This window comes from Caretta caretta, chromosome 26 (genome assembly GCF_965140235.1).
Source record: "Caretta caretta isolate rCarCar2 chromosome 26, rCarCar1.hap1, whole genome shotgun sequence".
Classification (NCBI taxonomy): domain Eukaryota; kingdom Metazoa; phylum Chordata; order Testudines; family Cheloniidae; genus Caretta; species Caretta caretta.
In genome coordinates this window covers 7,043,202-7,056,015 of record NC_134231.1, presented here as the reverse complement: position 1 = coordinate 7,056,015, position 12,814 = coordinate 7,043,202, and the positions used below count along the sequence as shown (strand labels likewise).

Here is a 12,814-nt window from a genome sequence, read left to right as displayed (position 1 = left end):
GTAGAGGTTTACAATTGATCCTAACTCAACTTTTAAATACTATGACAAAGTATTTTTACCTTGAGGTTTAATGGGGAAGGGATGAGAGCCAGGTGAAATTTCAACCTTTCCCTCCCCGCCCTGCCTCCTCCTTCCATGGAGACCCTTCCAACCCTCTTCTCTAGGCATCCCCTCCCAACAGGTGCTAAAAGGCACCATCCCTCCAAGGCAGAAAGAACCCTTGTGTTACTTGCCCATCTCTCAGCTTCCTGCTCTGCTAACAGATGCCAGGATGAGGTTTCTTCATTTCACTATGACCCACAGTCTATCACTACCTTGCATCCCGACCAGGACAAGTTATGGGGACATGTGTAGATCACTGATCCAAGCAAGGAACGCATGTTGGGACTGGCTCAAGCGTTCTGTGCTGGTCCTTGCCTTTCAGTAGCCACTGCCTCCCATCTACCCCCCAGGACCCAGTAAATCCTTAAGGCTTTGGCTACCTAAGGGTTACTATATAATGTTGCACAAATGTCTTCTTCCATAAGACCAGCAAGATTGCTACTGCTACTCATAGGGACAATTTTTACCCACCCGCTGATCTGTGCCAAGTCATCCTAGGTCAGTTACTTCTCTGTTCCGACCCATGTGGGTATGAGGTCGTGTTTTAAACTGCAGGCCCCGTCTATGGTATTTTTCCGACTTCCATTACCTTCGTATCTGATGCCCTTACAATCTTGGATATATTTATCCTCAACACTCGGGTGAGGTAGGGAAGGGCCACTGTGACTATTTTACAGATGTGGAATAGAGACACAGAGAAGCTAAATGACTTGCCCAAGGATCACAAAGCAAGTCCGTGGCAGAGAAGGGAATTGAACCTGGTTCTCCCAAATGATAGGCCATCACCCCTAGCTGCTAGAGCATCTTTCCATGCTCCGGAAAAGAACTGCCATTTACAGTGTTTGCCTAATGCCTAGCACAACAGGGTGTTGAGGCTTCCAGGTACGACTACCACATAAAAGTTAAATTAAAACAAATCGAGCATGAGTCTGACGAGGACAAAGATCAAACACTTTTTATTTCCTTGAGCTCCAGTGTTATAACTGTAGCAGCATTTCAGAAGCCAAACTTTCTGCATTATTAAATATATTTATGTTCTCTTAAAAAGACTGACAATGTTGAATTTAAAAAAACTGCAATTTTAAAACATCAACTTAAACAATAAATTTTAACTCTCATCCTCCCCCTTAAAAAATGTGCGTTTGTTGCAGCCACAAAGCAGCAATACATCTGTTTCACACACAAAGTTGGTTTTAAAATGTCAACAGAACGTTATTGGCAGAATATTGAATGTATTTTTTAAAGTTGCAACCTACATGAGATGCAGCCCAACACGGCTTTGGTTGGGATCCTTTTAAATTGGAGATCCAGCAGGTCAACACTGGAGTTGATAAACAAGCATTAAATTTTAATGAAGTACCGCAAGAAGAGAAACTGGACACGGTTCCAAGAGGGCTCCATTCCAAGCTGAAGTTATTGGTCCATGTTTGATTACATAATAGAGAATATTGCCCAGAGTTAAGGGGCTAGGTTTTCAAATGCTCACCACCCACATTTTCCAAATACTCAGAAACTTACATAGGACTTAAGCGGCTAGATTTTTGTAAGCGCTCCACAAGTGGGAGATCCCACGAGAACAGTCCCGACTTTCAGCAGAGATCAGCACCTGCTGTGCAAGCTCTTGAAACAAGTTTCCTTCCCCCTCCCCCCACCCCCATTGGTACCGAAACAGAAACTCAACTCTTCTGAAAGAGTTTGGCACCCACTTTAGGCACTGAGCCCTTGGCAAATCTGGCCCCTTACATCTGATCTTGCACCTGAGGGCCGTGGAAGCTTTCCATTGGCCTCCAAGGACATAGGATCAGGCTCTATCTGCAGGTTGTCCAGGGTGAAGTTGTCAAAAGGATTAAAGTTGAGAAGTCAATAGAAAGGAAATGTTTGCCAGAATTTATGCAGGTTGCTACAGAGGTTGACTTCTACACACCAAAGGAAGTTCATGCTGGAAACAGGCTGTTCTAGCTTGTCTTATTCGAAGGCAAGAAACTTTGTTCAATTAGCATCAAACCTGAGTTGCAATGAATAATAAAAAAAGAAGCCTTATGCTCCAAGAAGGTCTAAACAAGGCATTTGAGACAGCAGGAGGGCCACATGATTTTCTAGGGGAATTCCGCCCTGCAATATTAGAGAGTTTTCTTTCTAGCTAGCAGCTCTACAACCTCCCCCAGGACTGTGAATGTCAAGCTGGGCTCTGGCTTGCTTCATCAGCACAAAAGGTTGCAATACATGAGCCAGGAGAGAATCCCAGCTCACTTTCACATCACCGTATCCTTCTCTCTGCAGTAACAGTAGTGAAAGTTTTGCCAAATAACTGAATAGGTGCAAATCCACCCTTATTCTGTTGAACAAGGTGGGGATACATGGAATTTTTAAAGGGGCCTGAACAAGTGAAGTACCCCCCTCTATTTGAATCTGCACCATCAACATTCACCTCACTACAGGGATTAATGTTTTGCAGCTGGAAGATATGGAGAGGAAGGTCCTTGGACTATAAAGTTAACTTGTTATTATACCATAACTGACATACTTCAATCTAAATGTTTACTAGTTTCTAAATACCACACACACACTCACCAATTACTTTCAAGTGCTAAGAACTGAGGAATACTTCTTGAATGTTGCTTGCCCATTAAATGGTCACCTATCAAAAATTCAAGCAGACAAAAAGTCTTCGCATTGAAGTCTGAAGCCTACATTTCAGAAAATTTACCTAGTCTGTATTTTGGCTGGTTTCTGACCAACCCATATCAGATTTGTATTCAGCATACTCTTAACAAGATTCTTCCATACACTCAGCATGCCCCCAGCTCCACTCACTTTTCATTAAATGTTAGGAATGAGATTTTTGAAAGCCGTCTAAACAGTCTTCCAAATCCTTTGAAAACCTCAGACTAAAAACCCTGCCAAGCTTGCATCTGCTTTCACACCAAGCTCTTGGTACAAAGATGAGCATGAATGCTTTCTAGTGTCAATACCATGCTCACAATAGGCAGAGGTTACAAATTCTGCACTTCGAAAAGCTAAATAAAAACTAAGCTTGTCAAAAAAAGGAAAAAAGTTAATTGAATGTAAGGGATAGCAATAGACATGAAAAGAATGTTCCATAATTCCTTATCACTTGTAAAGAAAAATTTACACAAGTTGCATGTACATTCACTAGAGAAGTATTTCTTGTAGTGATTTAACTTCCCCAAATAAATATTGGTCAACCAAAGTAATTAGCCAAACTTAGTGTAATGCAAAAGTCAGATCACATGAAAGCCACCATACAGTGAAGGACCTGACTTCCAATTTGTCTCACTCAGGCCTTAGTGAAATTCCCCAATTTTACAGTGACTTTTCATTATTAGATAGATACAGACTAAGCTGTACTTTAAATGAAAAACTCCACGTTAAAAAATTAAATGCAAACGTTAGACATGGTAAAGCTTTTTCACCTCTTTCAGGTGAGCAGAAAAATGTACCTGTAAGTCATTGGTACAAAGTGCACGATCAAGACTTAATTTGGGGTTAGAGGAATACCAACTTCCAATCTAGTCAACTCCGAAAAGTAGCTTCAGGTCCTATATGTTCTCCCAGACCCTCAGCCAGCTTTTGGATCATAATTTTCCTTTTAAAACGATTCTTCCACATTGCTGTGTGAAAAACCCATTCAAAAAATACAGGAGAAACAGCAAAAATGATCTTGTACAAAGCTGTCAAATGCAAAAAACAAGCAAACAGAGAAATACTGTCTGCTGCAGTATCCGTTTTAGGAAAGTTTAAATGTTTGTTGTTTCACTAGTAGGTGGACAGTTTCAGGTAGAATCAACCTTTTCACACTGATGTCCCTTCAAAGGGGGGCTACTATTCAGTTACACTTCTAAAACCAGAAAAATCCTGCTAGGTTTTTCATCGATTGTAATGTTAGCCACCTAGTCCCAACTAGGTAGCCAACTGGCTATTAGTTAATAAATTCAGCATCTATAGTTCAGCAACAAGTTCAGCTTTTGCTCTTTAGACCAGCAAAACCTTTTCATCTTTCACAATATTATTGCACCTAAATTAGATAACTTGGGCCAAATATTAGATATTTAAAATTCAAACACTATATTTGCAAAAGTGGTCAGTTTAATTTGGGGAGAGCAGTCAATGGTTTTCCTTGCCTCAAGCGCAGGAGCTGTACTTGGTAAACACTGGATTCAACATCACATTGTAAGAAGATGAGGTATGGAGGCTAAGTGGAGCCATCCACAAACGTTGCTTGCAAAAAAGCCCATAAAAAGAGAACTGAGGGTCCAATGTGCTTTTTTGAACGCACGGAGTTCTTTACTACAGAAGCATGAAATAAAGCATCGGATTTCATAGCAGCAAATGAAGTCCCCAAAGCCCTAAAATCCACTAAACTTTAGGTTTTAGGACACTTCATTTATACATACCAATCGGACAACAAACAGCTGCTGTTTGTTGGCTTTGCTTTACAAAAAAGGTTTTGATTCTGCTGTTCTCCTGTTTAAGGTTTCACTTTTCAAGAGCTTTTTTTGCACTGTGATTGACAGTTTCCTTGTGGTCAGTATGCAACTCTTACAATTCAAGGTGAGTTGTCTTATAGAACTGTAAACCGATACTTTTGTGTATAAAAGCGTGCAGGAGCAGAGTAACATTCTGTATGTAAACGAGCACGAGTCCTGCACAGTTACTCATGTGTAAGCAGGAGTGAGGCGTTAGTGGAAAATAAGATTATGAATAAATAAGAGTAATGAAACCTATTATCTATTAAAACGCCACAAACTGTACCTTTAAAATCAGTTTGCCAAAAATACTCATCTTTCAAGTACAATCGTAAGTCAGCGACAGGTGTAACAATTAAACTAAGGTTTTTCAAGAGCAACCAGTGGTTTTCGCTGCCCACCTTGAGACCCCTCAAACAGACCATTTTCAGAGAGCATGTGCTCAGTACTTTCAAAAAGTCGGGCTCCTTTCAGGTGTCAAGTGGACGCCATAAAACTGGAGGCAGCTTACATACGGACATATGAAAATCCTGGCCACTGTTTTGGGTTAAATGCTATGATTAAAGCCATTCTGGCTATTTAAAAAAATAAAAATAAAAATGCTTTGGTTCTTACATATCATGATGGAAGAATTCAGCTTTTTTTTTTCCTTCTAAAAACAGCTCAACTTCCAGCTGTACTACTATTAAAACAAAATTTCTACATAGAAAAATAAAGGATAAACATTATCCATCTATTTTATATTAGGTCATATATAAAGTTTGTTCAGTGACAGGATATTTAATTTCTTTGCTGTAAAATATCTCACAATACTATTTTTTCCCCCCTGTGCAGTCTAAGTTTTCTGGTGAAGTGGTAACACTACATCTTAGAGCTTATCCAGAGGGGGGGAAAAAAAAAAAAATAGTAATTTCACTTCTCGAAAGCTATAAATATATTAAAAAAAGTCTTTAGACCATTTGATTCTAGCAAACAGGGTGCCAAATTTCGCCAATGACCACTTAATTCCTCTCCCCACCAACGACAGAAAAGTGAAATTCAATTGTGAATCCACAAGAAATCTTGCATGTTTCACAACACTAGCGAGTCCCTCAGAGTTTACAAAAATGTCATCTGAACCTTAGGCTCGCTCTAGTCAAGTCTTTCAATAAGGAGCTCTTTTTTCCAGCTTGTGCTTCGTGAGGAAGTACTTAAAGAATTCATACACCGACCATGCGATGGCAGTTGAAGGCATCTGGTAAATGACACGAGCCTGCACCCCTCGGAAATACCCGGGGATACCGCCCAGCTGATAAACTGTCCTGAAAGCATTGGCCATTCCGGAGAGGTGCCCACTGATGTTCACTGAACTCAAGGCCACGTTTTCCTGAGTGTTGAGCAACGTCTTGCAGACGTCAAGGGGTGTGGTGGCAGCGGCAGCCACAGCTCCCGCGATGGCACCGGAGAGGACGTGCGAGCGGGGGTTGTATTCCCGGCGGGGGTTGATTTGCTCCTGCATGAGCTCATACGTGATGAAGTGAATGGCTTGGAAGGGGACGTTCATGGTGAGCTGCGTGGTATAACTCCGGTAGAAGGCAGCCAGTCCTTCAGTCCTATGCACTGCTCGTATGCACTCCAAGACTGTTTTGTAAGGGGAGTTGTACATCTGCATCCGCTGCTTCACCACTGATTCGGTAGCGGCCACGGGAGGTCACGTGGCACCAGACAGGATGGATAGGCAGCCAATGGGATAAAAGATAAACAAGTTAGACACAAGTTCTTTTGTAATCATCATCATCATCATCATCTCCTCAACCTCGAGCTATGCTCCCAATTCACAAGCATTGCAAACCTTCCCTACAGCAGCGGGGAGCACCCTAAGTGGATAATGCTGCAGATAGAAGCGTCTATTGGATCTTTTCGTAAGTGAAAATCATCCTCATCAAGTCTTTAAACAAAAAGCTACACACTTCACCCTTTCACAGATCTTCCCCACACCGGAGAGAACTCTCAGTTCCTCAGGAAGACAAAGATCATTTCAGAGATAACAGGGACACATGTAAGAGGCTGATCCTGCTTCTTTAGAAGCCAGTTGCAAGACTCACCGTAGCAACACCCATGTTACAGCAATGGAAGCACAACTGTGTGTTAAGTGACTTGGTCCAAGGCCGTAGAGAGACTCAGTGGCAGAGCTAGGGGTGCAGCTCACAAGCGCTTGGCTTGTGGGCCCGTGCTCTAATTAGCCACTGTGATGTTACCTCTTCAAAGAGGTTGTTTTTAACCAACAACAAAGCAGATTGGAAACGTTTCGTTTTCAAACATTTCTATTGGGGGGGGGGGGAGAGGGGGAGAGAGGAATTTGAGTTTTTGCAAAAAAAATTCCTCAGACAGTTCCAATAAATATAGAGAAATCTGATGCTATAAATATTTTTCCCTTAAGCAAAAAACTTTTCCTTAAAGTGTACATTGTGGAAAATGATGGGAGGGTTCTTAAAGCACTTAGAAATCAAACACATGAAGGCCACAGCATATCAAGAACATACACTTCAACAGCAGTTCACTGATAAACATGCAGTAGTGAGTGTTAAGCCACACAGAGCGAAATGAGGACTGCTGGGATATTTTCGGTGGATAATGTCCGTTTGCTTGCAAATCCAGAGTGCATTTTGCATGCAACACTGCAAGTTATGGGCTCCGGCCAGTAGTTACGCTGCAAGTGATTTATTGTGCAGCTGAGACACTCGGAAGACTCTGGAACTTTGGGGTGACATCATCGCCCCATAGACTCCAAAGGAGCTAGAATTTCACCCCAGACGTCTTCCCATTGATTTAAAAAGGATGCACACCAAGGAACGCCACACAGAAACCAACAGGCATTCTACCCAAGTGTATATAGTGTGCTCAGCACCATAGCATGAGGGCTTTAAATATCAAGTATCAAGGGCTTTAAATATTATGTTTAGAGAATGAATAATTACCAATAACTTTATTAGAATTTCCCCAAGATGATATTCTGCCTTCAGAAGGGTACCATGCTGCTTATGAGCAGAATTTCCACCTAAGCCTGGATGACATTTGCAGCACACACTGGTTTTTGTTTTTCTGATCTCTGGCTACACAATATATAAGAAGCTATAGATTTAGGGAGGCTTTTTAAAAAACACTCAAAAAAAACCACACACAAACATGAGAGCCAAAAGGGCATTCAGAACGTTTTGCCCTTCAACAGCTGGCTCAGAGAATCGGATAAAAATGTCAATATTCAAATGGAGGATTAACTTTATTCCTCATATTTTATATATGTATGTTAGGAGAAAATGTGCTCAGAATCCACGCAACTGAGAAGTTCCATCCATTTCAACTGAAGCGATCAGAGCTTCTTTGCACAAGCTTACTGTGACCCTTAGCTCACAGTCAGTGAAAGAGAGTAGTAGTTACACACTACTCAACTGGTGAGTTTCCAAGCAACTTACTTTCTTCCCCCAATTTAACTCCACTTCCACTTACAATAAAGGACATTACCTTCAGCCGGATTCATTACTGCATCATGGAGCAATGTGGCCATGCTCCCAGCTATCCCTGCAAAACAGAAGAGTTCCCTTCACAATACAATTCTGGACAGCTTCTGTAGGTTAACCTAGGCCAGTGTTAAGTCACAATTCGAGACATGCAGTGCATAAAGTTACGCAACAGCCTCTGCTCCCACAGTATATTCTCAAATTAACAGTCCTGAGCTTTTCATGGAAGTGTGATAAAATCCATCCGTAGAATGGGCTGGAAGGGACATCTGCTACAACTTAATGTGCCGGCCACTGGAGTTGGGTCAATATGGTGAGTCACGTAGTCCATCCTGTTTCCGTATGACAGAATGGATGCAGGCTTCGCCTATGCTAGCAAACTGCGCCAGTTTAACTAGATCAGTGTAAAGACATGCAAGCTACACTGATAAACAAGGTTAACACTGGTTTAAAGGTGTTTTTAACCGGGAATTTGCATCAATTTACCGAGACTGATTTTTAAAGTTTACTTAGTTTAATGTAATCTCTAGTGTATTTAAGGCCTTACAGATTCCTTAATTAGCACTGGTAGATGAGCTTCACTTCAAGCGTAACGAGATTTCCAGAGCCTCCCTTAGCCAATTTCTCCATTGCCTGAATGGCTTTTCAAGTCAGTTCTCCTTGTCCTCAGCATTTAACTTAAATTTCCACTGTTGCTACTGAAAGCTTGTACAGTTTCGGCAAATAAATGTCAGAAATAAGAGCACATGACTTTAAAGGAGTCGTTAAGCAAAAAACATTAAGTCCTGGCCTATACTTAAGTGGTACTGGCAAAGCAATGTCTGTTAAGGGTGTGGAAGAACAAACAGCCAACACTCCTAATCAACATAAGTATGCCAATAGAACCCTCTAGTGTGGGCACAGCTACACCGGTACAGTTTATGATGGTCACGGGAACCTGCATAAGCTATTCTGGTATAAGCATTTTTATACTATTAAGTGCCCAAACTAGATGGTTTTGTTAATATAGCTACATTGGCAAAACCCTCTGTGTAGAGAGGGCCTTTTATCAAGCAGTTTAATGAAAGATTTAGTGCAGATCGGCTCCGCTGCAGAAATGACAGACAGATGCAACTGGCCGTCAGTCACAGTCACTGCTTTGAGTACTGCATGGAAACCCAAGAAACCCTACGTCAGCACAGTAAGAACAAAGCCCCGATTTTTTTAAACTACAAATGCATTCATCATGCTGCTATGGTGTTAGATTTTTAAGTGTTAGAAGCATCTGTCATCACTGAACCTTGGTCCATCTGGACATGTAACGTTCGACACCGTGTTCAGTTTCAAGACCATCTCAAAATTAATGACATGCTATGACAACAGGTTGGGACTAATGCACCCACTGTGGGACTAAGATGAACAAATTCCACTCAAGCTTTCACAGGTTAAGGCCAGGCGGGACTATCATGGTCCTATAGTTTGACCCGCGTAACAGGCCATAGGGTTTCCCCCAGTGATTCCTACATCCAGACTAACTTCTGATTGAGACAGAGCATTCTTCCCACGGTTTGCAGCGTGGCAGAAATTTTTGGTAGAAGGAAGACGACATTTTGGTGGCCAGCAGTACCTCTAACAGAGACACTGTCTGGCCAAATAAGGCGCTGTGCATTAAAAAGGGAAACTTATGTTCTGAACACTGCAACTGGGCTGTGTGCCTATGTATTAAAAAACCCACACATACATACACACAAATATATTTATGCCAGCATCCCCTTTTAAGAAGCTGCTCCTCATAGAAGTTCTAATAAGCCATTTCTATTCCTCTTACACCCAGTAGGGGAAAGATGAAACCCACTCAAAAGCAGAAGCCTACAACAGGAAAGCTTGTTTCAAAGCCAGTCTGTTCTCTATGGGAACGTCTAAACAGCTGGGAGATGGAATTCCAAGCTCAGGTATACACAGACATGTCAGTGCCACTTCAGCTAGCGCATTAAAAATGGTGCAAGGCTGTGATGGCACCGGTGGCGACTTAGGCTAGCCAAGCAAGAAGGTTCTCGAGTCTCGGAAGGGGCTGTATTCAGGTGGCTAGCCCGAGCCACCGTCCATGCCACCGCTACCACACAGTCATTTCTGGAGCACTAGCTCACCCGTGTAACATCTACCTGAGCTGGGCATTGCACCTTCCAGCTGCTGTGCAGACATATCCTATGTTGCAATTCTGGAGCGTTATGTTTGGTTAGCCCTAACGCAGCAAAGGCCCACCGTGCCAGTTAACACACTCTAGAGGCCGGATTTTCTGAGCAGCTCAGCCACTATATAAAGCACCAAAGGAAGGGGCCAGCTTGTCAAGAAGAGCTTGGCACGGTGGATGCAGAGCACTTTTGGAAGCCTGGCCATAAGTGTCCTAATGGAACCTGCTGGCTGCTGAGCCCTTGGAAACTTGGAAGTAGGCTTTGCATCTCATGTTTCTCCACCGCCCCCAAATACATGTACACTTCAAGTGTCTGTGCAACACCAGGCTGAATGCAACAAATCAAAACCAGTGTCAAGTTCTTCCCAAAGCAACAGAGTAGACACAAGGATGCCAGGCCACTGTAAAAGCAGGAAGCAGGCAAGAGACAGGTAGTTAATTGCAAACAGTTGCAAAATACCATTGGCCAGGTGGCTATTTCCTCCGTGGTGAATAATGTCACTTAAAGTCCTTTTCATTTTTTCATAGCAGGCAAAATACATTGCATGGGCAGGGCCAGCCCCCAGCACGGTGACGTTAATTCCTCGTAAAGGCCTCCAGAAGCCTTCAGTGTGAATAATCTTCTTCAGGGCCCCATACACGCTCTTGTACTGGGCTTTGGGATCTGGTTGTAAACTCTGCATTCGGGTCTGTAAGAAGAGGAAGAGGACTTTAATTAGCTGTCTTCAAGAGAACAAGGTGTGCCAATCGTCCTAAAGCGCTGCAAGGCCCCTGCGAGCCAACATGCGCGTCCCTGGTTAGAGACGTGAATAATTCTGTTATGCAGAGCTCCGACATCTCCAGATTGTGCCACATTAATCCTTAGCCTGCAGAACTGAGAAAATCTAAAACATTCAGCAATTGCCAAAGCTGCACTCAAAGATGCCAAAGCTGCGAAGCCCAGTTTAGAAACTCAGAAGGCACACGCTCCAGTTTGCGTCTCATAATCCATCACTGACATTTAAAAATTACAGAACACACCATGATGCCTTCGCTTATGCTAACCTCAAGACAAGGACTTCTCTGTTAAGTCCTTAGCAGCTGCAGCTTGTTAAAGAACTGCAATCCCCAAGGGTAACGGATGCACAGCTTCCCCATCTCCACCTCTCCTTCCCTGTGTAGTATGGAACTCAAGCAGGCAGCAGATTTCTTCTGATGAAGGGCACACCAAGAAACAGTTTGTGCGATGCATACCAACGCTGCAGACATTCCAGCCTCATGCCAGCAGGGGCTGCTACAGCCTAAGCCCTTGGGGCTCTTTCACAAAAGAAAAGCACACCTCCATTGGCACAGAGCCCAGGAACCAGTCTCTTCCAAAGTTCTAGGACAATGGAACGTATTAACGCTCTTAGGCCAGCTAGACTACACTGCATTACGTCCAAGACTCCATAGTGACAACCAAGTGTTTAAAATATTCTCAGCATGTCTAGGTCGGGAGGTTATAATTCAGTGGTCATATATTCAAAGCACGAACATACAAGTGGGGCGAGTTCAGAGACAGCAAGTTTGCCAACTTCCTCACTAAGGGAGTTCGGGTTGAGCAAGGAATGACTGATTGAGCCTTTAATTTGTTCCTGTTATAACCCATACACCATTTCCCCATTCCACATCTCAGCCTGGTTTTAGTGATTGTTTGGTCATTTCCTGGCAGATGCTGTTTACTAAGGCAATTAAAACTGATCTTGAGAGTCACGTGTAGCAGAAATTACTGAAAGTAAATTCTCCAGCAGGGTGGGGGAAAATAGCGAGAACTTGCAGAGAGTTTGTGCAACTCTTTCGGCAATCTAATAGAGCGTGTGTTAACACATAGTATTGGCTGCTTACCAGAATCTGCAAAAACGTCCATATTTTCTTCTCCTCTTCTGCAGAGTGAGGACTCTCATGCAGAAATGCTCAGAGTTATATCATCATCAACAGCACAGCGCGCTTTGTAATTGGTGATAAGCCTGTAACATTCCATGCCTCTAAAACAGTCATGTTTTCTGTCAGCCCCCCAAAAAATGTAATTTGAGAAGGTTGTCAAAAGGTGAGGCCCCTTGGAAGAAGAGAAAGAGGCTTTCCATTTTGTAAGCAAGAAAAGCAGATCTCTAGAGAGGCCTAATTTATCTGGATGAGAAGGGACTGGTAAGCAGTGCTACACAGCCGCACCAGAAGACACAACTGTGGCCCTACAGGAACCATTTTTTGACCACTCAATGAGGAGGGTCTACAGAAGTTCCATGGAAAGTTTACCCACCTTCCTAACCTTAGACAGCAGACTTCTTATCTCCTTAATCTCACTAGCCGAGTTTTCCAGCATTGCCGCTTTCCCCCGACAGACCATTTAAGAGGACAAGATACCACAGTGTCTGTTTTGACCAGAGGACACGGGATCTGGATGTTGAGGAACGCCTTTGATCCAACACACTCCACGGAAAGTATTACAGCTATAGGGTACGTGCTTGGCCACTCAATGAAGGCATTATTTAAGCTTTAAAAAAAAAAAAACAGAACACCTCCTCTCACACATCCACAACTTA

The 12,814-nt window shown here is 42.8% G+C and overlaps 1 protein-coding gene across 3 annotated transcripts in view; it reads right to left on the bottom strand.

Annotated features, from left to right (window-relative positions):
• Positions 1 to 1,032: 1,032 nt before the first annotated feature.
• The window catches only part of SLC25A37 (solute carrier family 25 member 37), a 28,277-nt gene continuing 16,495 nt past the window's right edge, over positions 1,033 to 12,814 (bottom strand). For 2 of the 3 annotated variants that reach the window (XM_048829110.2, XM_048829111.2), the window contains 3 exons: positions 10,717 to 10,945; positions 8,091 to 8,147; positions 1,033 to 6,254 (listed from right to left, as the gene is read on the bottom strand). In XM_048829110.2, coding sequence (XP_048685067.1) covers positions 5,734 to 6,254; positions 8,091 to 8,147; positions 10,717 to 10,945 — 807 coding nt within the window. In that variant the 3' untranslated portion in view covers positions 1,033 to 5,733. The remainder of the gene's footprint in view (positions 6,255 to 8,090; positions 8,148 to 10,716; positions 10,946 to 12,814) is intronic. The other variant, XM_048829112.2, reaches the window with a different exon arrangement.